General features: G+C 38.0%; 3 protein-coding genes across 4 annotated transcripts; 1 reads left to right on the forward strand and 2 right to left on the reverse strand.

The window, feature by feature from the left end:
- Positions 1-416: 416 nt before the first annotated feature.
- On the reverse strand, positions 417-2967 carry LOC127520950 (endonuclease domain-containing 1 protein). The gene is made up of 2 exons (XM_051909710.1): positions 2543-2967; positions 417-1713 (listed from the first exon to the last, which is right to left on the reverse strand). Exons 1-2 carry the CDS (start codon positions 2846-2848, stop codon positions 1105-1107), a joined length of 915 nt encoding a protein of 304 aa, XP_051765670.1. The 5' UTR covers positions 2849-2967; the 3' UTR covers positions 417-1104.
- A 2711-nt stretch (positions 2968-5678) lies between these two features.
- Positions 5679-8682, reverse strand: zgc:172339 (uncharacterized protein LOC564384 homolog). Its single transcript, XM_051909468.1, has 2 exons — positions 8097-8682; positions 5679-7521 (listed from the first exon to the last, which is right to left on the reverse strand). Exons 1-2 carry the CDS (start codon positions 8412-8414, stop codon positions 6925-6927), a joined length of 915 nt encoding a protein of 304 aa, XP_051765428.1. The 5' UTR covers positions 8415-8682; the 3' UTR covers positions 5679-6924.
- A 498-nt stretch (positions 8683-9180) lies between these two features.
- On the forward strand, positions 9181-26478 carry gigyf1b (GRB10 interacting GYF protein 1b). 2 transcript variants are annotated; one of them, XM_051908430.1, is made up of 26 exons: positions 9181-9460; positions 11639-12116; positions 12230-12293; positions 12987-13116; positions 13254-13349; positions 13753-13867; positions 16034-16136; positions 16338-16531; positions 17545-17762; positions 17902-18007; positions 18187-18342; positions 18456-18583; positions 18664-18895; positions 18984-19150; positions 19601-19698; positions 19788-19885; positions 19989-20062; positions 21148-21279; positions 21363-21563; positions 21675-21850; positions 21941-22098; positions 22192-22355; positions 22448-22492; positions 22644-22755; positions 23108-25598; positions 25676-26478. In XM_051908430.1, the coding sequence occupies exons 3-25, from the start codon at positions 12259-12261 to the stop codon at positions 23155-23157; spliced, it is 2988 nt and encodes a 995-aa protein (XP_051764390.1). In that variant the 5' UTR covers positions 9181-9460; positions 11639-12116; positions 12230-12258; the 3' UTR covers positions 23158-25598; positions 25676-26478. The 2 variants fall into 2 exon arrangements, with proteins under 2 accessions (XP_051764390.1, XP_051764389.1); XM_051908429.1 differs by having other exon boundaries at positions 9182-9460; positions 21360-21563.
- The last annotated feature ends 77 nt before the right edge of the window (positions 26479-26555 follow it).

The raw sequence follows: 26555 nt of genomic DNA on the forward strand, positions 1-26555 counted from the left end.
GATGTGGGCAGATGTTCTTGTATGACCATTTCTAGGTTTCAAGGCCACTGTCACTGCAACAACTGTATCTTCCAAATTCATCTATTTTTCACATCTTTTACCATGCCATTTTTTTCTTTTCGTCCTTAGAATGATGACCAAAAGTTTGGACTGTCTAGAACTGACAAAATGCAGTTTTTTAGTCCTAAAATGATAAACTGATCAACTGAAACTTGCTGAAGGAGAAACAGAGACACTCAGTGTTTTGAATATCTGATTTAAAGAGATCATAATGAGACTTTAATTCTGTTCATAACTCTTTCTCTCCCTGTGTTTCTCACAATGTTATATTGATTTGATACAGTGTCTGTTACTGAAAATTATTCCTGTTAATCATATAAAATTGTGATCAAGTGGGGGTAATGATGAAACTCAACTAGAATTGTCCTTAGGTTTTATTGGTTTGTATCAGTCATGATATATTGAAACAACAAGGTTGGAAAAATGTGACATGTCAGCTTTTTTGTTTTTACACATTATCTTAAATCACCCATAAAGACAAACTAGAACTTCAGGTGGTGTCAGTGAACTATGTAGCATGTATATGCAAACTGAGGTACTTTGTCACAATTACTCTGTGCATATAGAATGATTAATGTTAAGATAAAAGCAATAAAATAGTTAAAGCAGAGAGCTGACAGGAGAAAAAAAAATGTTACACAATCATTTCACACCATAACATGACTAATTTTCCTTAAGTATTCTCAGAAATATGATTACAAATATTTTATAGGCCTATACACTATACCGTTCAAAAGTTAGGGGCTGGTATATATATATATATATATATATATATATATATATATATATATATATCATAAATAAATCAAATGTATTTACTGACACTTTTGACCAATTTAACGCATCCTTATTAATTTCTTAAAAAAAAAAAAAAAAAAATCTTACTTTTGAACGGTAGTGTATAATAATGCGAACCAAACATTCTGCAGATTGTTACATTTAGTTGCTATTTCAAATCATTTTCTATAAAGAAATACACAGAGAAGCTACAGGAAAGTAGAAAGCAAGAAAAAAGAAACAGCTATAAGCAGAAGGCAGGTCGGATCATTTGGCATGATGAAGGTAGGGAGGAAGAGGTGAAGGTGAGACGCAGTTATCATAGAACAGCTGGAAGTTCTTGTCTACGGCCATTCTATTTGTCAGGTAGCTCTCCAGATCCAGCACTGAGAGCTCTTGGACTGTGTTCCCCTCCTTCGCGTTCTTGGCGAGGGCCGCTTGGGTAGGGAAACGGATTCGCACGTTGTGTGGCGCGTTCCGGTCGTACTCGGTGCAGCAGTAGGCAGACCACACATCTTCGGGAATGGCAACGCGGTCCTGGTTGTTGCGTCGGATCATGTTTCCGGTAGTGGTAACCCCAGTTACGATGTAGGCTGTGCCCCGGCAGAAGTTGTTGAGGCGCACGCGGATGCGCTCTTCATGTTGGCGCCATGGACCGATGTTGAACTCGCGGATTTCTGGCACGACGTTGGTGAGCGTGTAGGTAGCCGCTCGGTCCTGGGGGTCTGACTGGTGCTGGTCTGGATTCAGATGGCCTCGCTCGTACAGAACCACGTCGGAGTAGTCATCCAAAACCGCCTGGCTGTCCTCAAACTTCATGTGTAAGTATCCAGTGGGGAACGGCAACATGTTCCCATTCCCATCAAGCTCTGCAAGCTGGGAAGTAGGTCACCACATCATTAAAATCATAAAAAAAGAAAGCCATTCCTCACACTCTTAAGAATGAAAAGGTGTCACTGGGACAGTACCCTTTCAAAAGGTACACCTTTGTACCTTATTTACCCCTAAAGGGTGCATATTATACTATAAAGGAACATATTAGTACTAAAATGTACATACCTAAATGGTACATGCTGCTAGTAACCGATTACATGTAATCTGGATTACGTAATCAGATTCCAAAAATTAAATACTTGTAGTTTGAATATATTATTATTATTTTGTAAAAAAATATTCACAAAATGGCAGTAAATTATTCATAATTTATAGATTCTCCCTAATTCTTTTTTATCTTTTAAATGTTCCTTTCTAAAAAAGCCTATTGCTTATATATGTTCGGAAAAAAAACTTCCACTTTTGTGGAATTGCACACACAGACCAGCCACTAGTCAGGTGGTTATAATTACACTGAAAATTAAGAGGCCACACAGGATAAACAAATCAAATATTTCATCTTTTTAGTAAGTGTTTTATTTTGATTGTTTTTTGTATTTTTATATCTATATGGTACAAGATTATCCTATTCAAATCAATGTGATAAACAAGTTAAGTCAAAAGTAATTAAAAAGTAGTCTGATTATATTACCTAATGTGTAATGCAATAGATTACATTACTAACTTTTTCAATTTTCAAGTTTTATTCTGTAATGGACTACAATTTGTAAGTAATCTACCCTGCACTGCATATTAGTACCTTTCAAAAGAGTACTGCCCCAGTGACAGCTTTGTGTGGACCTTTTTTTTCTGAAAGTGAATAGTTTCATACCTGAGGTTCATACATCCAGGGGTAGTCCACACGCCGATCGCCCTCTGTTTTCTTGAAGGTGTATGCAGAGTAAACTGGGATGCGGTTTTGGGAGTCGTACAGAGTCACGTATCTGGGTTTGTCAGCGTAGCGCTGGCAGATCTTCTTGAGCTTGTCACTTTTGAAGCCGCGTGGAGGGGTGCCCATATACAGTGAGTCCTTGCATCTCTCAACATGGTTGAAGTCTTCAACCACAGTTGCAGTTCCCCAGTGTTCGGAGAGCAACATTGTAATGGCAAGGCCCAGAAAGATGACAGAGGGATGCATTTTAGTCAAAGGAACTTCTCGACTGTCTTACTTGAGTGTTTCTTTGATAGAATGAGCAAGTGAGAGGAAATTGAAGCTGGTTCCTTTGAATATCTTTGATTAGATAAGCAAAACAGAACTGGTGAGACTTTGCCTAAGAGAGAAGCTTCACGCCTGTCTTCCAGGTGAAGTTGTACAGGATCTAGTATACAACATTGTAACATTTTGACCCAGTTTCATGTTGCTTTTTTTTTTTTCAGCTCAAGGAAAATAATAAAAACTCAATAAAATAATATAAACATCCTCTCACTTTCAACTGTTTTTTCCCCAGCAAGTGTCTTAATGTGTAAATATTTGTATGAACACAAAAAGATTTCACAACTGAGACATAAACTATACAAATTTCACAGACATTTGACAAACAGAAATAGAATAATGAGTCCCTAAACAAAAAAATCAAAAGTAGCTGTCAGTAAGCAGCAGTCAGTATCTGGTGTGGCACCAGCTGCTTTAAAGGGGACCAAAAATGCCCCTTTGTTGTAGTCCTTAAACAGCGAATCCTTTTAAAAGAAAATATCTCCCTTTGCATTGAACTTTGAGTGTCATAACTTTGCAGATGTTGCTTATGCTCTAACAGCAACATTACACACTAACTAAAGTTGAAAAAGTGACCACCCCTTTAAGTACTAGCAGTTCATCTCATCCTCATGAACTGAGCCAGATTTGGCAGTTCTTGCTGTGAGATGTTCCCCCACTCTTCCACATAGGCGGACTTAACCAATAAACGAGGTAAGCAATCATGGGGCCCCATCTGATTTTGCAGAAACATATTTGGCGAACGCTCCAGTGCGTATTTGCACTCTGAAGAGCGTCAAAGTTTCTATTTCAGCATGTTTTTGCAGCGCTGAGAGATGTAGCCAATCACAGACATGTCTGTTGATTTCTTGAACGCAATGGCCAATCAGAGGTGTTTAATTTAGTCAGAATCCACTCGCTGCTCACAGTTTTTTTTTTTTTTTCAGTTCTGCATGCTCGTGAACCCTCTCATTATAATAAACAAAGCGTAGACACAATGTAAATAAGAGATTCACTGTGCAATGTAGAGAGTGTAACTGATTATAATGTAACTTTGTGAGATTGCGATGAACTGAAGTGAGTTTTTAGTGATTATAAGGGGAGAGCTCTTTGCATGCTTTCTTGGCTAAATATAATCCATTAATAATTTGAATATTATAATAAGATTCTATATAAGATTCTTCTTGTGCCCCTCCATCATCCATCATTTATTTTGTCTTCTGGGAAGTATTTTATGTAGCTTTTGTAGGGCAGTACTAAAAATATATATACATCTTTAAATAAAATAATAACAATTTCCAATCATGCTGTTCAAAGATTTACAGCCACTGGCTCTCTTAATGTGTTGTGTTGCCTTAGGCATCAGTGAATGTTTGCAGCTGTTGCTCATCCAGGTGACAACACACACTATTAAGAATTAATAATCAAGCATATGTAAACTTTGAACGGGATCTTTTGTGTAAGTTCAGTTATTATTATGTCTTGTGGTTTTTATTTTTATAATATAAACAAAAATCACATAAACTCACTAAATAACCGAGCGCAACTTTATAGAAAGGAAACAAAAATATAGGGGGAAAAAATTATACAACTGGGTCTTCTAATGGTTTAAATTACTTCAATGAACCAAGTGGTCTTCTTCCACTTTTTAATTTGAACATTTTTAAAGATTTAGAGTAAATCCAAAATTCTTTCTGAAAAACAGAAAACAATGGCTTTGTTTTAAGGCACTTATAGTTATGAATATAATATTTTCCCAAAATAAAAATATTGTTCAGTAGAAATTGAATGTATACATCTTCAATTTACCAAAAGTTGTCATTTTTAGAAAATGAAGAAATCTAATTAATTGTCAATTTAAGCCACTCGTATATGTCAGACTAAACCTCTCTAAACAGTCAAAAAACAAATGTACTGTTGCTTCAATTTCAGAATCACAGAAAGTGCAGCTATTGTGACCAATATGGATGGGTAAATATCATTAAATTTTTTAAAGTGTACTTCCTTAGCTTTAAAATACTAAAGTAATTCATAGTAGGAAATACTATAGTGTTTTTGAACTGTACTATAGTAAAGTACCTGAATTAATTTGTTGTGGTAATTCTATAATTGCTGTGGTAATGTAGCAACTATAGTAATATAAACAAATTACTTTACCCAATACTGTACTAAGTTTTCTACAACGATAGAGTATGTTATACTACAATAAACTACAGTTTACTGTAGTAAAAACTAAAGTATACTACAGTATTTATTACAGTTTATCAGTTCACTATAGTTAATAGTACTACAGTATGCTGTAGCATTCATTAATAAAGTGTTGTAAATACTATAATATATACAGTGTACTACAATTTACTATAGTATGGTTCAAAAACACTATATTATTTACTATAAATTACTATAGCACCTGTAATAGTAATTGTAAAAGTAATAGTCATCCTCTTTTATTAACCAGCAGCTTTCTTTGGAAGGAGTAATCATTAAAAAAGGGATAGACATGATGGTTCAGGCAAATACTGTGCAAAAACCTTATCACATATTCCCAGAACAATATATAGCCAGGTCCTCTTTTCTGTAGAGCTAATCGTCTTTATGGTTGACTTGTATGACTGTCTTATAAAATGTAAATCAGGTTCTTTTACAGTCCCCATCGTGAGAGAACAAACAGTCCTCAATAAAGTGTGAAGAGGTGATGAAAGAAAAAGGAATAGAGATAAGCCTGTCTGTATGGAGTCTCTGTCCTGTGTGAACAAGGAATTAGGAAGAAATAGGGCTCTGTTCACCTCCTTTTATTTGTTTATCTGATATTACACAAGATATCTCATATTCATACCATTGTTTATCTTACATGCACACACAAAAGCAACTTTTTACTTTGAATAGAATCAGTAGACAGTGTACATATTAAATTGATCAAGCAATAGGAGTTTGATATCAGCTTTATTTGTTGTTTGATTTTGAAAATAATTATCCAGAACACCTAGAGCCTTTTATGTTGTGGACTCATGTTTTTCATGTTTTTATATTGGTTATTGACAGACTGCAGGCACAGAGAGAAGATTAAGTGGTCGATTTTTATTTTAGAAGAGTTACAGTATTCAGATAAATTGCCATAAATATGCTTACCAAGTGAGAAAAGATTAGTTGTTACAGTTTCATAAAGAAGTTAATGGACCTAATAAAACTCCTGAGGACTCAGATGATTATAGTCATTAAATCTCACTTATTTTATCATGTGTTTTCTGTCCTCTCGTGGATAAATATTCTTAGTTTGAAAATATTTATGAAACTGAATTCTTGATTCTACCAGTCAAGGCTAAAAGAAATGGATACAGATTTTACCCTTTAAATGAAAAAAAAAAAAAAAAGGATGAAAAGTAGTGTTATATCCAATGTTTTTTTTTTTTTTTTTTTTGCCTGCAATCATACACAGTTAAGTAAAATGCATCTAAGACCATATTTTTCAGGGCTTGATGCTTAAGTTTTCTATAGGACAGACTTAAGGTTCTTCAGTCGTTCTTTGAAACACCAGATTTCTTCAAGCTACATTATGGGTCCTTCATATCAGTGTATTGGTTTCTAGCACAAACACTACCATCCAAAAGTTTGGGGTCAGAGTACTGGCAACATGTGAGATGTGGTGGTACACAAGAAAAAGTGAGGGTACGCTATAGATTAAAATATAGAAATGACGGTACTGTGTACCGGTGTTTACTGTATTTTTGATCAAATAAATGCAGCCTTGGTGCACATAATAGACTTCTTTCAAAAATCTTACTGACCCCAAACATTTGAATGGTATTGTACTGTAGATGCATCAGTGCTTTTCTAAAGAACTAAGAATGTTTTTCTGTGGAATTAGGTTGTAAAACCGCTATTCTAATTCTAATTGGAATTTTTAATTTAAGAGTGTATGGCAGAATATTTATTCTACAGAACACAATTCAAGCAGTTGAAAGACGTGAAAATGTGTTTATGAATTTAGATATCAATAGGATAGACAAGTGAGATGAAGACTCCTAAGTCTGGCCTTTCATAATGACATTGTTAGGCTCACAATTCTCAAAGAAAATCTGAAACCTCTTGTCCACAAATGTGTTCCTCTTCAAAAAATCTTCCAGTTGCTGCACAGACATCTCTATGACCTCCGCTCCTTCTTTCTCGTTGAGGCCATGGGATGCGAACGCCGGGAATTTGGATCGTTCGTCAAACGGGGCATTGTGATCGTAGTCTACGCAGCAGTATGCCGACCACAGGTAGGTAGGAACGGCCACTCGGTCGATGTTGTATCTACGGATCATCCTACCAGATGTGGTGACACCCGTGACTATGTATGCCGTACCTCGGCAGTAGTTGTTGAGTCGACGGCGGATGACGTGCTCGTGCCGTTTCCAGTGGCCAATGTTGAACTCGCGAACCTGTGGGACCACATTGGTGAGGGTGTATGTGGCCGCCTTGTCATCAGGGTGAGCCTGGTGCTCGTCGGGGTTCAAATGGCCTCGCTCGAATTCAACAGTGTCCGAGTAGTCTTCCAGAACAGCCTGGGCGTCTGAAAAACTGCCGTGGACATTTTGAGGGAATGGCTGCATCTCACCAGAGTCTGCTGTTGTGGAGAGCTGTGTGAGTTAGAGAAACAAGTGAATATATATGTAGAAGAACAAATAATGTATTTAAAAATATCTGCAACCAGCCTAAGATTGTTTGATTGGTGTTTGAAGTTTTGGTTACTTTTCATATGGTCAGGCTGGGAGACCATCTTAAACTAGCTAAGAATCATCTTATCCTACTGGTACAAACAGCTAAATCAGCTGAAAACCATCTTAGCTGAGGTGTGAGTGAGACCAGTTTAAACCAGCTAAAACTAGTAACCATCTAAGGCTGGTTGAAATTGGTCTTACACCTTGGCTAAGATGGTATTCAGCCGATTTAGCTGTTTGGCAGTCTGACCACCGGAATAGTACCCAAAGCTCTTCTAAAACCAGCCAACAGACCAGGCTGGGAGACCAGATAAGAAGAACCAGTTTAGGCTGGTTTACGTTTATTTCAGCAGGGTGTTAAGTTGAATTGCTCAAAATCTACATTGTGCCTTTTTTATGCATAGAGACTACAAAGCTATTGATTGCAGTGATTAAAACTTGAACTAAAGAAGATGAGATTAAAACTAAAAGTTGGGAACCCAACTGTTGATTACCTGAGGCTCGTACATCCATGGAACGTCAACCTTCTTGAAGCCGTCGGAGCGTTTGAAAGTGTACGCAGAATACACCGGGATGTGATCCACCACATCGTACAGAGTGACATACCGAGGCTTACCGTTATAACGCTGACAGATCTTTTTAAGTGACCGGTTCTCCAGACCCCGTGGGGCAGTGCCCATATACATGAATTCACGGCATTCTTCTGAAAAATCTTTCTGCACTTCTGCGCGCACAGTCACGAGCAGAAAGTAGAGAAACACCTGCAAAATAGTCCGGTGATCCATTACATTGAAAAGAAACGCCGCTCTCATTAGAACGAAACTTTGAATAACCCCTTAGAAAGTGTCCAGTCGTGCTCATTTTCCATACTGCAACGATAGTCAAATAACTGCTCGCCGCTCACCTGACTGACTCTCCATTCATGCAGTTGCACTTTCTCAGCAGCGCGTGGCGCTGCTTCAAAGATCTTGCAACTAATTGCCATATTCATTAAATGGCAGCCGCAGAAATATGGTAAAAAATAAATAAATAAATAGAAAAAAATTGTAAGAGCAGTATGCTAGTAAGCAGTTCCGAATTCAGCAGGTATTTAAAAAGTCCCATACAGCAAAACAGCTTAAATTTAAATTCTATCATCACTTTAAAAAAAATCTTAAAAATGCTTTAAAAACATCACACATTTTTTTTTTAAATTAATGTATTTCCCTTTATATAATCCTCAACTTGTTGTTCTCAAATGTTGTATTTTTTTATCCTAATCGTAGTCTTGCAAATAAAATTTTTTTTGCAAATAAAAAAAAAGTCATACAACATACCAGCAAAAGCCATGACAAAAATAATAATAGTACTAATGATAAAAATGCAATAATAATAAAAATGAATAATAATCATTTATTATTATTATTATTATTATTATTTTTATGTAAACAAAACGAAAAAAATGAACATATAATCCAGTGATTTTGCAGCCCGCTAGCAGTGGATGGCAGTAATGCACTACTTTAGTTCTCTATCCTCCGTCGATGAAAAAGAAGAAGAAGAGCTTCGCGGTTCATTGGATGAATTTCTCATGTGGTTCATGTCCAACAGCCATTTTTGTAAAACACAAACAACAAGACGACGAGCGAGACAGAAAAACTCATTGCGACCGTTGCAGATACGGGAAAAAATAGATATTCAATACAACATCGAAAATCACACAAGACAAGTGATCAAAACGGAGACATACCAGTTCAAATTATCTGTTACTGCGCAGCACGTACGTGCAAAAGGAGTGAGTTCTTTAAAGAAGATCCAACTCTGGAGAAAACAGTGGCTGGCTAGTTTAGCCTAGCTGGCCAGCAGGCTTGCAGAAAAGGTGCGTGCCAAATCATTTTCAAATTATCAATGGGTAGCGTGCTTTGTGCATTGGTAGGTGAAATCACATTTTAGTGGTAATCGCACATCTGTGTGGTTAGAGCTAATCGCACTGTATCAGATGCTTCAAGGGCTTGTAGTGGAGTAGTGAAGGCCTGCAGCGAGGACGCAACGCGAGCATATTTGAGACGTTACAGCTGCGTTTCCTGCTCTTGGTCTTAAAACGTCTCAGACTTATTTCGCTGATTATAATTAGATTACTTATTAACCTTCATTAGAAAGCGTATCTCGGTCTCAACCGTGTTGCATAACGGCGCGGCGAGTGTTTTCTCGCGTTGAGCTGGACTGCTGCTTGTGGAGTTATGAATGTAGTTTGGAAAGTTGTCACGAAAGGTTTTTGGATGTTAAGATATAACATGCGTTCTGTTTAGTCCTTTTTTGGCTTATAATAAATGTTATTTAATTCATTTAATCCCACCAGTAAAAGTTCTTGACGTTTTTACAGTTTTCAGCTATAATGGAAATGCAGACTGACTTGATTTGATGTGCACATTTTTACACGTTTTGTCTAAATAATTTCACGTCCAGAGCTGTTTCATTCCTGTTGCTTTTCTTAAACGTGTCCATTAATGCATGCACATAATACAGCTAAAACCACCTTATTTGGTGCATAATAATATTTGTAGTGTCTACTACTAAAGTTTCTAATAAGTTCAAATAAGTCATGGTAACAATACTTGTCAATGGTCATATCTGTGAGGAAAAATCAGTAATTCTTTGATACACATTTTAATATTGTAGATTTTGTACTTTTAAATTAAATAAAAAGTAAAATATATAACCATAGCAAGTAAGAAAGCAATTACAAGAAAGTGGTTGCAACCAACTTTGCCTACTCTAGATGACTGGGTGGACATAGTACATGATATTTTTACAATGGAGAAGCTAACCTATGCTTTAAGACTTAAGTCTCATTTGTTTTCAGTACTATGGAAAGATTGAATTGAGTATATATCCCCTATAAGATCAGATTTTGTTTAGCAGAATAATTTATAAAAAAAAAAAAAAAAAAAAAACAGAGAGAGAGAGAGCAACAGTCATCATACTCCTTTTTTCAATGGCTTTGGTTCTTGAAACATTTTAACCCATTCATTTATAAAAAAAAAATCTCATAAAGAGATAAACATTTAAGTATACAAGTTTTATATGGGAAAGTTTCTTTGGCTATGGATTGTCATTGTTTGTTTCTATACCCATCAGCTTCAGCTGTGTCTTTGGTTTCCTTTGTTCAATCCCTGTGTTTGTTTTGTTAATAAAGACTGTTTGTTTTTGGGAAAAAAAAAAAAAAAAGAAGAGTAAAATATGCATTTGTGTCATTGCCCCCAAAACTGCCTGTCGGTGAATTATTAAATTGTTACTTTATTGTTTGCAACTAGTAAATCTTTTTGAGAAACTGCTGTTGTTTATATGTGCTCCTTTAGATGGGAAAAATTGGGATTAAGTGGTTAAATACAGTAGGTTTAATTCAAATTTTAAAATTAATAATTAGTTATATATAATTATATACACAACACATACACACTATATATTTTTCAAATCTCTTTAAAAACCAGTAAGTGTACAAAATGTTTTTGCTGTATATTTTTAATTCTGTGATCAGTGTTGTTATTTTAACTAAAACTATTAAAATAATTTAAATAAATCTGAAATATCTAAATATATTAGATGGAAAAACTTAAATGAAAATTAAAAATTTTGAACTGAAAATAAGTACTGACTAAAACTGAAAAAAAAAAAAAAAAAGATGAATAGAAGAATTTTTAAAAAAATAAATGCTAATTTAAAATGTTAAGTACTATTATAGTATTAGTAAACATAATACTAAACACTGCCTGTGGTGATTTAAATTACTTTTTAAATGTAAAAATATTCCATGTAGTCTGTTCATTAACATGCGGCCATAAAAACTTTGTATAGCAATTACAAAAATGAAAAATGTTATTGAAAATGGTTTAATATGATGTACAGCAGTTCACTGTAAACTGTAAACTACCAAAAACTTAATTTGATAAATTTGAATATAACTATCTGTCTTTTTAAGCAAGCATGTAATATGCATTGCATGATTTAAATTTTTCTCTATTAGCAGTCAGTTTTACTCTGTTTTATTTCTCTGCAGGTGTGAGGAGTTGGGAGCTGAAGGCTTGTCTATTTAAAAAGAATTCACAAAAAAAAAAAATCTGAATATAAATAAAAGAGCTGAAGAATCGAGAAGAGAGTTACCCAGCAATAGTTAGTTACGGCATTGCAAACTGCCCTGAAAGTTTTTGTCCAACAGCAGTTGCTGTTATTTATGCTGCCACAAATTCTTAATCATAGTGTGTTTTTCTCTCTGAAGTGTTTTCAATTTACTGAATCTTTTTTAAAAGATCTGAAGTTACTGGCACATTAGGGTGGTGTGCCATCTTTTGGAGCTCTTATATCTGGCTAGATATTCATCAGCCTTTATCTCCCTGAAACTGGCAGCTATTAGAATATTCATACAGAGTTTAGAATTACCAAGTCCACCTCAGCACACAGAACCACCGTACAGGCTCTGACAGAACCACCTCATTCCTGTCCCCCTCCTTTCATCCTGGTCCTGTTCTTTGGACAAGGTAAGCAACCCCCATGATGTTCTTGTTGTATTGTTTTATATTAATAATGTCTCATATTTCGATGTGTGTATGCTGATTGATAAATGAGACTTTGACTTGTCATTTAATAACAGAAACCTTGAGCCCTCTGGACACCCAGAATATGACTGCTGAGACACTTAACTTCGGTCCAGAATGGTAATATATGTATTTCAGATGGTATGAATTAAAATTAATGTGCTTTATCTTGCAGGTGTCCATTTATGGAAATAAACTCTTACCTAAAGAAACAGTTATCAGCCCTCTGGCCAGTAACTCTCGCCAAAATCAATGTTTACTTGCATTTGGCACTTGCAGAGTGTTTTTGCACTTCAAACATATGCACTTTTATCCACTTTGATGATTGAGAGATAAAGGATTTTGATTTTTTGGCAGTATGTTGGAGGAACACATTTTTCTTCCATTGATCTGCTCTGATTTCTAACTAAAGCAGTACAGCTAAAAACATTACTGAGGTACATAAAGTTACAATTGTTTTGCCCTGTTAAACACATTTAAAAATATGTTGGATAATCTGATTTGCCTTCTTATTGTTATCCTTTGTGAGGATTATTTAGTGTGCTATAAATTTATGAACTGCCACATTCTGTTGTGGGTGAAATTTTTTTTCTGGCTTACTTCCCCTATAAGTGTCAGCAGGAGGAAACAGATGTTTCCCCTTTTTGTGTAATTTGTGATTTTTATTTTTTTTTTAATTTAAATAATTTTTTATTAAATAAAAGATCAATCTCTCCTCTTGTTTTCTGCTTGTACACAATATTAAATCCAGAATGATTATTATTTTTATAAATGCGTGATGTAAATAATCACGATGGCGTCTGCTTTCTTCAGGCTCCGTGCACTATCCAGAGGGGGGAGTGTGACGTCCCCTCCCCCTTCCCCTGCAATGCCAAAGTCCAAGTTGGCCGACTACCGCTATGGCCGCGAGGAGATGTTAGCACTTTATGTCAAAGATAACAAGGTGAGGGATTCACGGCACCTGCAGTAAAAGTCAAATCAATTAAACCGCACAGGCCGCCTATTCTGTTCATTATAGTAGTCAGTAAGAGTCAATAAGTGTTTCTCCATTACATACTTAACTGAGATTTTTTGTTTAAGATCCCTGAGGACATGCAGGATAAGGAGTTTGCTGCTATCCTGCAGGATGAACCTCAACAGCCGTTGGCCTTGGTGCCCCTGACTGAGGAGGAGCAGGTGAGTCTTCACTTCTCTGCCTTCCCTGATGCATCTTGTAGTGATCACAAGAAGCTAATTTCATCTAGAGTTGTCAAAACCAGTCCGCTGATAGACGCCTGCTTTCAAACGGTCCCGCTTTCACATTCAAACACTTCCGTGCGCTGATCATTATAGCCAATCACAAACATATCCAATGAGCGTGTCAACACAATGGCCAATCAGAGGTATTTATGAATCCGCTCAACAGCGCTCAAAGTATCACATTTTTAAAGTTTTGGTACCGAAGTCAGTAATTTTGACAACTCTAATTTCATCCATTTGATTTTTTGGATAAAATGAGTTATAATTAGTTATAATGTTGTTTGTTGTAAATTTGTAACATATCAGTCATCTTTTTCATTTAATTTCTCTCACCTTTCAGAGAAACTTCTCCATGTCTGTGAACAGTGTGGCTGTGCTAAGGCTTATGGGTAAAGGAGGTGGTGCTGTACCAACAGGTGTAGCTAGAGGGCGTGGAAGCACTCGAGGAGGTCGAGGTGGGTTGTGACCATTGGTGTGGATTTGGAGCAGGACTATCTGTTTAGCTGATGGGGCGAGTGAGTGGTTAGAAAAACCTGGTTGAAAATGGTGATTGTTTTTCCAATTCTGGACATGAGTGTACGGACATGAGTGTGAAATGAATTAGGTGTGTGTGTGTGTGTGTGTGTGTGTGTGTGTGTGTGAGACCACAGTGAAGATCGTCTTTCCAGCTACATAAGTTTCATCTTTTTTTTTTTTCTTTTTTTTTTAAATAATTAAAGAATTACAAAGAAATGTCAAGGTCACATTCCATCTCTTCCCAAAAAAATTATATAATATTTAATAAATATATATATATATATATATATATATATATATATATATATATATATATATATATACACATACATACACACACACATACATACACATACACATACAGGTGCTGGTCATATAATTAGAATATCATCAAAAAGTTGATTTATTTCACTAATTCCATTCAAAAAGTGAAACTTGTATATTATATTCATTCATTACACACAGACTGATATATTTCAGATGTTTTTCTTTTAATTTTGATGATTATAACTGACAACTAAGGAAAATCCCAAATTCAGTATCTCAGAAAATTAGAATATTGTGAAAAGGTTCAATATTGAAGACACCTGGTGCCACACTCAAAACACCTGCAAAGGCCTTTAAATGGTCTCTCAGTCTAGTTCTGTAGGCTACACAATCATGGAGAAGACTGCTGACTTGACAGTTGTCCAAAAGACGACCATTGACACCTTGCACAAGTAGGGCAAGACACAAAAGGTCATTGCAAAAGAGGCTGGCTGTTCACAGAGCTCTGTGTCCAAGCACATTAATAGAGAGGCGAAGGGAAGGAAAAGATGTGGTAGAAAAAAGTGTACAAGCAATAGGGATAACCGCACCCTGGAGAGGATTGTGAAACAAAACCCATTCAAAAATGTGGGGGAGATTCACAAAGAGTGGACTGCAGCTGGAGTCAGTGCTTCAAGAACCACTACGCACAGACGTATGCAAGACATGGGTTTCAGCTGTCGCATTCCTTGTGTCAAGCCACTCTTGAACAACAGACAGCGTCAGAAGCGTCTCGCCTGGGCTAAAGACAAAAAGGACTGGACTGCTGCTGAGTGGTCCAAAGTTATGTTCTCCGATGAAAGTAAATTTTGCATTTCCTTTGGAAATCAGGGTCCCAGAGTCTGGAGGAAGAGAGGAGAGGCACACAATCAACGTTGCTTGAGGTCCAGTGTAAAGTTTCCACAGTCAGTGATGGTTTGGGGTGCCATGTCATCTGCTGGTGTTGGTCCACTGTGTTTTCTGAGGTCCAAGGTCAACGCAGCCGTATACCAGGAAGTTTTAGAGCACTTCATGCTTCCTGCTGCTGACCAACTTTATGGAGATGCAGATTTCATTTTCCAACAGGACTTGGCACCTGCACACAGTGCCAAAGCTACCAGTACCTGGTTTAAGGACCATGGTATCCCTGTTCTTAATTGGCCAGCAAACTCGCCTGACCTTAACCCCATAGAAAATCTATGGTGTATTGTGAAGAGGAAGATGCGATATGCCAGACCCAACAATGCAGAAGAGCTGAAGGCCACTATCAGAGCAACCTGGGCTCTTATAACACCTGAGCAGTGCCACAGACTGATCGACTCCATGCCACGCCGCATTGCTGCAGTAATTCAGGCAAAAGGAGCCCCAACTAAGTATTGAGTGCTGTACATGCTCATACTTTTCATGTTCATACTTTTCAGTTGGCCAAGATTTCTAAAAATCCTTTCTTTGTATTGGTCTTAAGTAATATTCTAATTTTCTGAGATACTGGATTTGGGATTTTCCTTAGTTGTCAGTTATAATCATCAAAATTAAAAGAAATAAACATTTGAAATATATCAGTCTGTGTGTAATGAATGAATATAATATACAAGTTTCACTTTTTGAATGGAATTAGTGAAATAAATCAACTTTTTGATAATAATCTAATTATATGACCAGCACCTGTATGTATGTATGTGTGTGTGTGTGTATATGTATATATATTATATTATATTATATAATAATAACAATTATTATTATTATTATTATTATTAATAAAAATATTTTTTATTTATTAAAAATTCTTTTTAAATAAATCTTTGTTTGTCTGTCTATAGGGAGAGGCAGAGGAGAAGGCGGATTCTACCAAAGAAGTGTGGATGAAGAGGTCGGGTTTGGCCGAGGACGAGAGATGCACCGCAGCCAGAGCTGGGATGACAGGTGCGTTTTACAGTAATTTGTGCATTTGTAAGTAAAATATACAATTCACATATCTATTTGAATATCAGAATGCTTGTAACATGCATTTGTGTAATTTGAATCCATCAATATGTTGGTGCAGAATGTAGAATAACTCTTTAAGTATAAGTGTGAGATGTTCATGTTCTCTTGTGCTGATCATTAATATATTTGCTGTTTCAGAGGTGAGAGGCGCTTTGAGAAGCCCTTGAGGCGTGAAGGTGGGCGTGGTGGATTTGAGGAGGGCGGAGCAGGAGGGAGGAAAGAGTATACACGCTCAGACAGCGATAACTGGCGTACGCTCAGAGAGGAGCAGGAGGACGATGATGGGGCAGAACCTGGTGGAAGCTGGAGGATTGCTGGAAGTCGTCGTGAGGGTACATTCCTTTGTTTTTTTCCTTTTTATGTAAATATTGAAATTATTATTATTATTATTTTTTTTTTTTTTTTTTTTTTTTTAGGGATTTAAGCATGTAGTGCTGAAACCTTATTGTAATTGTTAGGATTTTTAAAAGTGATCAGGCAGACCAAACTGTAAGTTGTAGAGACTTGAAACTTTGAGGGATGGTAGTACCCACCCTGTCTACAACGTCACCCCAATGGACCAGATGGTGAAGCTACAGCGATCAAAAGTACAAAATTGCTCATAATTCCTAAACCATTAGTCGCAGGCTCAAGTGTCATATCATTGGAATCCTTGGCTCAAGCAAGTGGTAAAAATCAGAACCAAACCAGTTCATAAAGATTCTCTGGAATATGATTTTTAATAATAATTTAAAAAAGTTGAAATTTCAATTTACGTCCGCAACGGGACACCAAGACGCTCGAAGTAGGTGTGGCCAGTTTTACTAAAACTGCTGTCTTGAACGGAATGAGAGAATTTCACCAAACTCGCTGTGGTCACCTGAAAAAAGACGCTGCTACTGGCCACTTGGTGGCGCAACAAACAAAAACACTAAAACAGCTATAGCTAGGCAACAGTCAGTCCGATTGAAAACTGGCATGCAGTGTCTTGGTCCAAGGTGCCGTGATTGTTAGGACATTCGTGTATCTTGAAAAACACTGCCGCCGTCGGCCAATGAAGTTTGAGCATCTATTGGACAAGGTTAACGGATGCAGATCGGAACAAAACTCACGGCCTGTTTGACTTACTGCCCTAGAGGCCCATGAGAAATGTGAAAGAAATCGACCACCATGTGGTGCCATCGTGTTTTTGTGGACATGTTATTGTTTTAGCCCTACATCTGTGCATTACGCATTGTGGCTTTTTTATTTTATGTGGGGTTGGCCTAGACCCCTACTGAATAGAAGAAATAAATGCCTTAAAGCGCTTGAACCATGATAATTGCTGCTCGCAGCTATATTTAAACTTGTATTTTCTCTCATCTAGATGGGGGTCCTCGTTCAGCAGGTTGGCGGGATCATAGCAGTGGGGAAGGCCGTCGAAGGAAGTTTGACTTTGACTTCCGAGATGGAGAAGGTGGACGAAGAAGGGCTGGAAGTGAGGGAGGAGAGGAAGAGCGAGATGGCCTGCCTGAATGGTGCACTGATGAAGAAGAGGGAGAGATGGGAACCTTTGATTCTTCTGGAGCCTTCATGTGCATCAAGGTTCGCTTGTGTTTCAGGGCGACTATTCAAATATTATTTTAAGTTAAATTTAAGATGCATTTTTGCACATGATTGTAAAGTAACTTCCTGTTAAATCAGTAAAACAAATAGATTAAATGAGGTTTGTGTGACTATTCAGAAAAGCTCCAGAGATGCAATCCCCGAAGACCAGGAACTGGAATTTGAGGCTCTGGAGGAGGAAGAGGAGGGTGGTCAGGAAAAGACAGACAGCCCTGCTGATAAATGTAAGAGAACTTGTAGTATTTCAGAAGCTCATTTGATTTGATTCTCTATCTGGTACATTTAACAGGAAGTGGCTGTTGCCCTTAACATTAAACCATTAGCGTCTTCTATTTCTCATGCTGAAATGTTTTCTCACTTTTTTTTTTAAACAGTTTTCTAAATTTATCTCTTCTTATTTTAGTGGAAGAGTGTGAGGCAACAGCTGTGTGTGATGGAGACAGGAAGTCATCATCTCCTCATGCTGTGTCTGCTCCTGCTCCTGTGCACCCTTCAGAGCAAGAGACTCCCAAACCCATAGTCCCTCCCCCCTCCAAACCTGTACCCCAGCCAGCTGAAGGTACTCTTTCCTTCTCTTGCTTTCACTCTTTTTCACTTTAAGCCTTTTTCATATCTGTTTCAAGAATTTGCATTGCAACACACTCCAGATTAAGACTGCATTTGTTCTTATAGATTCAGCTCCAGCAGTTGGCACCACACTTCAGACGCAGAGCTCCTCTCCTCCGTCAACCTCTGGTAATGACCTTCCAACAGCAGGGGGAGACACTGAGGAGGAAGATGGCATGAAGCACCTTCAGCAGGTCAGTGTGTGTTTGCTTATTTTTGTTGCTCTACGTTCTTATAATAGAAGCGCAAAGTAAAAAAGATCTGTCTTTTAAAGGAGGCTGAGAAGATGGTGGCATCTCTGCAAGACACGTCCCTTGAAGAGGAATGTTTCACTCAAGCTCTTCAGGAGAGCCACATCAACGTGGCACACACTCACACACACCCGAATACGCACACACTCTCTCACTCCACCCCACACACTCTTCCACACTCCGCTAGTGCCCTGCCCCTTTCCCACGAGTCTGCAATGAAGTGGTTCTACAAAGACCCTCAAGGGGAGATTCAAGGTAATGCTCACTACCACAACAATGTTCATAAGTGGAGGTTTTGTATTTTTTCATTACAGCCTAAAATGTTGAGTTGTCTCTCTTTCAGGTCCATTCACTACAGTGGAGATGTGTGAGTGGTTTCAAGCTGGGTATTTCACCATGAACCTGCTGGTCAAACGTGGCTGTGATGAGGGATTTCAGCCCTTGGGTGAAGTTATAAAGATGTGGGGACGTGTGCCTTTCTCTCCTGGCCCCTCCCCTCCTCCGCTTCTGGTGAGGAACAGTGAATTATTCAGAAAAGGGTTTCATGAAACTTTGTGTCATGTATTAGCAATAAGCTTTGTGTTACAAAGATTTTACAATTTTAACCATATACCTGAAGGTTTTTAGAATAATACTGAAAGCCCTTTTATTTGCCATAAATGTATAATTTGATAATCTATTGCCCTAGAAATTTGTGTATTAATTATGAGACAGTAAGCTGAATTATGATATGTACTGTATGATAGGCTGTTAGATTATAATCCATATTGAGTAAAAATGTCCAGAAGTTATAGTTATCAATGTCAATATTTGTGGGCAGTGCTCTGACATATCATGATGTCCTCCTGTTCTTCTCCATCAATGCTTTACTGTTCTCCACTATCTAATTCTAAACAAATAGTTTAAAATGGTAAAGTTGGATAGAAGTACAACTTTTTAGTCTGTTTTCTGTTGCTTTAGGGGAACATGGACCAGGAGCTGTTGAAGAAACAATTAGAACAAGCTGCCACTGCAGCCCTGTACCAACAACTTCAGATGAGATTTCAGCACATAAACAGGTATCAACCCCTTGTGATTAATGTATCAGCCGACCAGGTATATACTTGTGTTTTGGTTTGTGAGTGATGTGTTTGCGTTTGCGTCTCAGGTGTGGGGAGACTGGGATGCCTGCGATGAACAGGTCCATGTCAGTGCCAGACACCGGGCCCTTGTGGGACATGCCTACCTCAGTCTCTCAGCAGTCAGGTAATTTGCTTTGTAATAGCCACTTTATTTTGTGAAGTCCTATTGTTCATATCACTGGCTTTACCGTTTTTTTTTTTGTTTTGTTTTGTTTTGTTTTTTTTAGGCGGTGAGACCAGTCTGTGGGACTTAACCATGAGTAACTCCGCTCAGGGTCCAACTCTTGAACATTTGCAGAAAGTAGGCAACTTATGTAATCTTCAAATTAAATTGCCATTCATATGCTATAGTAAAGCAGACAGTCCTGCTAAAGCTTACTGATCTTGTCTTGATCAAAGGTTCAATGGAGACTAAAGCCCAAAGTATTACTTCAGTTTTGAACGCTTAGAAAGTCCATACAACCAAGCACATAGCCTGGACCTTATCCAGTGTCTGTTTCTCTTCAGAAGTTATGACTGATAAAATATCTTTGTATTAGTGCTGTCAATTTAAAAAAAAAAAAAAAAAAAAAAAAAAAATTAACTAACCAATCGCATTTTTCTGTGATTAATTGCACCTAACATTAATGTTTTTTAATATATTTTTATATTGTAATAATTTCACATTTAATCTCTAAATTATTGTAGAAATAAAATAAAAATATATTTTAAATATTTAATGGAATCTTTTTATGAATGAAGGCCAGTATCACTGATACCAATACTGCTACTGATGTCTCTGAAATAATTAGTTTTTTTCTCAATTTTAGCCATTAATTATAGCTTAATTTATTTATCATCCATTTTAACATTTGTTAGGCTTTAAAAAATATAACAACTTTTAATGTAAAGGGATAGTTCACACAAAAATGAAAATTATTCCATGATTTACTCACCCTCAAGCCATCCTAGGTGTATATCTTCTTTCAGACGAACACAATTGGAGATATATTTAAAAATATCCTGGCTCTACCAAGCTTTATAATGGTAGTTAACAGGGGGCCTGTTTTGCTAGTTATTTTACTTCATAAAGTTTAAATATGGATATTATTCTTATAAAAATCTGTCGCTTCATTTCAGAAGGCCTTTATTAACCCCCTGGAGCCATATGGATTATTTTTTATGATCGATGGAATTTTTTTTTTTTTTTTTTTTTTCATGCTTCAAAACTTACTGTATACATACCCTAGCATTGACATAAAAACCCGAAGAATGCTTTGGGCTTAAGCAGGACTGTGACTTCACACATTACTCTCTCATCTAGGTGATCACATACATTTCATGTAGAATATGTAAACTTCAGTCATAATTCTCTTGTTAATTGAGCGTTTGCCACCCATGTGTTAGATCCAGGAGAGGCGTGAAGCTGAACTCAGGGTGAAGCGTGAAGAAGAGGAGAGGAAACGGAGGGAGGAAAAGCGCCGGCAGCAGGAGGAACAGAAGAGGAGAGAGGAGGAGGAGCTTTATAGACGAAAACAGGTGAGCACCCTCTCACATGCTGGGCCACGACTGTTGCACTATGAAATGTTTAAGATGTCTAACATGTTTGTGTTTTACAGCAGTGCCGTCAGCAGCAGGAGTTGATCATGAAGTTTCTGCAGCAGAGCCAGCAGCAGAGCGTGTCTGGGGGCGCAGGGTGGAGCGGAAGCCAGGCAGGAGCTCTGTCTCTGGGCAAAGCTACCGGAAAGAGCATGGGACTCCTGGAGCTGGAGGCAGAGAGACTTCACAAACAGCAGCAGCAGAGAGCACAGCAGCAGCAAAGGGTAAAAACATCTTGACATCCACATGAGAAGCTGAAATCATTCATTATCCACTTGCAGTTAGAAGGAAATTATGTTTCTTCTACTTTAACTTTTCATGTGTGTTTTGATCAGCATGGAGGTTTGACAATGGGCCATTGGAATGATGGGCCAGCTGGGATGTGGTCAGGAGCTAGTATGGAAGGCAAAGTCGGAAACCCTGCTATGGGCATGTGGGACGAGGCCATGAAGAACCAAGCCAGCCATCGCAACATTGGCCTGAAGAACAGCCGCAGCAGTCCCTCTCTCAGGTACGCAAATTTACACACACAATTTTACCTCTCCTTTTAAACCAGTGTTTTTTCACGCAGTGTTCACCCCAAAAGTGTCTATGTTCTCAGTGATCAGTACATGCTGAATCGGCGCAAGCGTACTGATGATGAGGAGAGGCTTCTGAAGCTTCTTCAGGGCATGAAACCTCAAGATGGTTTCACCACTTGGTGTGAACAGATGCTCCACGCTCTCAACACCTCTGCAAATAACTCCTCTTCACTAGATGGTAACTGTCACATTTGTTGTTTACTTCTCTTCCTGCTCTCTACTCCAAAAGGAACTCAAATTAGAGTTCTGATGCTTATATTTCTCTCTGTAGTGCCCACCATTGTGGCATATCTGAAGGAGGTGGAGTCTCCGTATGAAGTTCATGACTTTATCCGCATTTATCTGGGCGACACCATTGAAGCCAAAGAGTTTGCCAAGCAGTTCCTGGAGCGCCGTGCCAAACAGAAAGCAAACCACCAGAGACAACAGCAGCAGGTTTTTGAATGTCAATTTTTCTTTTGTGTCTCTCATTCTTGAATACATTTTTTTTTATGGACACAATCTTAATGTACTGAAACTTTCCACAGCTGTCCAAGGAAGTCTCTGGATTGAACATGAACTTCCCCCTGCAGGTAGAATTTTTAAAAAGACATGGCATTAAATTATTTTCCATATTAAGATGATATGATATCAGTAATAATTTTCATACATCTGTATGTATAACTTGCCTTTTTTGCGTGTCCATTGCTGTATTTTAAAGTCTTCTGGTTTTTCTCCTTACAGTCAATGTTCCAGGCAGCTCACATTAATAAGGGCGGCAGTGTGTATGACACTCAGGGAGGAAAAGCGAAGAAAAAGCCTAGCATGATGCTCCCCTCTGACCCCAGTATCCTCGGTTAGCATGCATGCTCGCATACACTCACGCACCCCTGCTGGGTTACATTCAGCTTTACCCATCAGCATGCATACATTACCCAGAATAACCCTTGGAACTACTGTTGTTTTAATCTGCGCTCTGGCTCCTAGTCAAATTCTTGCTGTCTGGGTCATAGTGAGATCTTCATCTAGAGAAGAGGATCTGTTTACTGATGTGCTTATTGAAAGCGTTTTCTACCCTGCTTCAAGGGAAAAAAGTACAAGGAATGTTTATGAATTAGTCATTAGTATATTCCCAGATGGGAAATTTCTTGTAGAAAGTGAACCCTCAGACCTCTCAACCTCTGTTCCCATGTTTCCCACCTCCGCAGGCTACTCATTCCTGGGGGGAGGTGAGCTGGAGCAGGTGGAGGATTACTGACCCAACCCGTCTACTTGAGTTTACCTGAGGCCTTAAACCTGGAGCAAATCAGCAGAGGAATGTGCACTGCTCAGTGAGGGAAGGGGTGGGGCAATATTTGTCCACGCTCCCTCTCTCTCTCTCTTTCTCCCTCTTTCTCTCATTCTGCACTGTGAGAGGAGCAGAAGGAGGTCGTTGGGAGGTTTGACGTGAAGAGGAGTTCCTCTTCTGCCTCCCTTTAGTAAAGCACCTTACCTAAACCATTGCACTTTAATGTTTTCATATTTGAAATGGAGTTTTGTCCTTTTTTTACAATGCAAAATGTGTGAATATATTGTTGCATATATTATGTGTAGAATATTTGTATGAGTATACATACGAGAGGTAGGAACGGAGTGGTTTCCGCCGCATCGAACACGGAGGTTGAGAAACGTTCTTAGGGGAGATTAGAGTCGAGCATCTCTCCTAACAGACAAACACTGTTGTATTTTTATGTTCGTGGTAAAGCTATAAAAATATGAATTTGAAAACTTGAAGATTTGCACTTGTTTAACAAAAAAGAAAAAGACAAAAAAAGTTAGGATAGGTTATGAGGTTTTTTGTGAGTGTGTGCACGAGCTTAAGAGAGATGAAGTCTGCACAAATTTTATTGCTTACCAACCTGTATAAAACAAATGCCATGCTTTTATTTTGTTCAACACAATTTTTGTACTTCATTGAGCATGTGTGCTAAAGTGTGTGTGCGTGGACGGACAGAAGACATTTGTGCTTTTTTTTTTTTTGTGTACATAGGCTCTTAAAGAGACCGATAGGACAGTTGAGCATTGCGTTTTTACCCTCCAGTGTTTCAAAGCGTGACTGAGGTGCTGTTTGGCCCGTTTGGCTCTGTTGTAAGAGGGCAACCGTGGTCTCTGGGTTTGTTTTGTGTATAAATGTAGCTCCTCTGTTGTCTGTCTACAAACTATACTTACATTACATCTCTTCCCCCATCACTCATTCTTTGTCCACGATGTGAACTATTGCCTTCTGTCCAGAAAGTGTGTGTGTGTGTGTGTGTGTGTGTGTGTGTGTGTGTGTGTGTGGATTCTGCTGGCTGGTGTTTTGACACAGTCATGAGGGCGCTGTGATCCTGTATGTCAGTTGTGTTACTTTTTCGTTGCTGTTGAAAAAGGATGAATGATTTATTTTTTTATTCTATACAAAGTATTTGAACTTTATCAGTTGGAGCACTTTCTAGGCTGCTACCTTGTATTTTTTGAATAATGTTTTTATTTGTTAGGTTTTTTTTTTTTTATTTGCCTCATGAGGATGTTGTATTATGAATGAATGTATTCCAAAACAAACTATGTATAACAGTGCATCTAACAACAAGGCTTGAGTGTCTCGGAGCGAAATGGGACACGCCTCACCATTCGGAATATGCCTATTATCTGAGGTCAGATTCTGGAAAGCGCATGGCCTGTACTGAGCTTACGGTCTCCGGCTGGTGCTCTTCCAGAACTCTCACATCACCCGGAGATTAAGTTTGTCTCCCGACATCTTGATGGAACTGTCGTTTTCCGTCTTGTTACTGGCGCTCTTGATACAGGGCCATTGAGAGCCAAGGATCCGCAGTGTGTAGCAGTAATTTTTTTTTTTTCTTTAAAAGACTAAATCTATTCCCCCCCCCCCCCCCTCCCCCAATACATGGGTTTTGGGATCGAAATATGTGATGTTTTGCATCAAATGTTTATTCACCTGAATAAGAAGAGACTTGAGGATCAGAACAGAGGAGATTGTGGTACTTCATCTGTAGAAAAGATTCCTGCTTTAAACGTATTTCACTCTATTCTGACTGGATTATATTTTTGTAAAAAAAAACATTGCAAAAGATAAAGACTAAAAACAAGCACGGAGAGGATATCAGCACTAACTCAAATGCCATCCTGGAGTACGGAAAGGAGTGGCAACCAGCTGCATTTAGTGCTACTCGGAGAGCGAGACAGAGGGAATAAGTGTGGATCCGTTTTATCCACACACCAAAGGAATGGAGTTTTCTGCATCCTTTGAGCTGCAATCCCTACTGCTCTCTGCAACACTATCAAATGAAGGAAAGTCCTATAGCATTTGAAAAAAAAAAAAAGTGTTCATTTTTGAATGTTTGATTTTAAAAAAAAAAGCCTTTATGCCTTTTTGAGAAGATTACTGTGCGGAGAAACCGCAGATTCTCACGTCTATCAATCATTTCTTCAAAAACTCCCTTCCCTGCTGAGGGTTGAGGAGTCTAGATGTGATGAATGTTTGGAGAGGAGGAGACGGACTGAAAGCAAACTCTCCTCATTTCTTCACTTGAACTAAATCTCAAGGACACAGACTTGTCATGATTGCCTGTTAATACAATGAGAAATTGAGACTATTACAGCAATTGTTGACATGATGAGTTCATGGATGCAAGTTGAAACAACTGAACTGCAGCGAAGCAGGTGAGATGCGACAGCCCGAGATTGCAAACTATGCCACTCGTTGTGCTTGTGATTTAATCCTGCTTTTTGTTTTTCAGTTCTTCAAGGATGGAAGTAACCCTACTTGGACCATCACACGCACCAGTACACATCTTCTGATGTCGTCGAACTGGAATTAAGCAAGAGACTGCCACTCTTTCTCTTCTTTATTCTCTTTAGCTTCCTCTCTTTCGTCCTGACAACGTAGAATGGGACCCACAGACAGACTAGGTGTGTACATGCGTGTGGAGAGACTTTTTATGTGTCTGTAGAAAGACACTCGTACATTCTTCCGTCTTGCTCGCGGGTGAGATGTGGACTGGATGCCCTGTAAATAATGTAAATGATTTTGGTCCCTGTTTGAGTTCTGTCCATCATTTTGAGTGTTTCACATGCCTTAATTGTACAAAATAGAACTGCCCTGGTTGATATTAATGTAACACTTATTAGGAAAAAACAGCACAGGCTATATCTACACCACTCAGTCATCTAAAGGAATCTGAGCCTGGCTGAGGATGTTTCCCCCACATTGACTTTATTCATCATACCAGTCTGTGGGATGTTTCCACAGTGTTTATGTATTATTGGTATGTTAATGTTCAAGTGAATAACTGCTATTATTGACATGTACAGATAAAGGTTGATGATGAACATTGGTACATGCTGAAATCTGAAAAAATAATTGTAAAAGTGTAAAAAAAAAAAGAAAAAAAAAAAAGAGGTAGTTTGCCTTCCTCTGTCAATTCAGCATTGAATTTTTTTTTGTTTTAAATTAGGTGGGTACGTACAGAACATGGAGGTTAGTTTTTCTTTGAGAAGATCAAAATATGTTAAACGGAAAATAAAATTTTTAAATGTTGAACTGGTTTTCTGTAATTATTTTGCCATTGCTGTCAGTTTAGACCAGGGATTCTTAACTCTGGCCCTTGAGGGCCACAT

The sequence above is a fragment of the Ctenopharyngodon idella genome, chromosome 10 (genome assembly GCF_019924925.1).
Source record: "Ctenopharyngodon idella isolate HZGC_01 chromosome 10, HZGC01, whole genome shotgun sequence".
Lineage (NCBI taxonomy): Eukaryota > Metazoa > Chordata > Actinopteri > Cypriniformes > Xenocyprididae > Ctenopharyngodon > Ctenopharyngodon idella.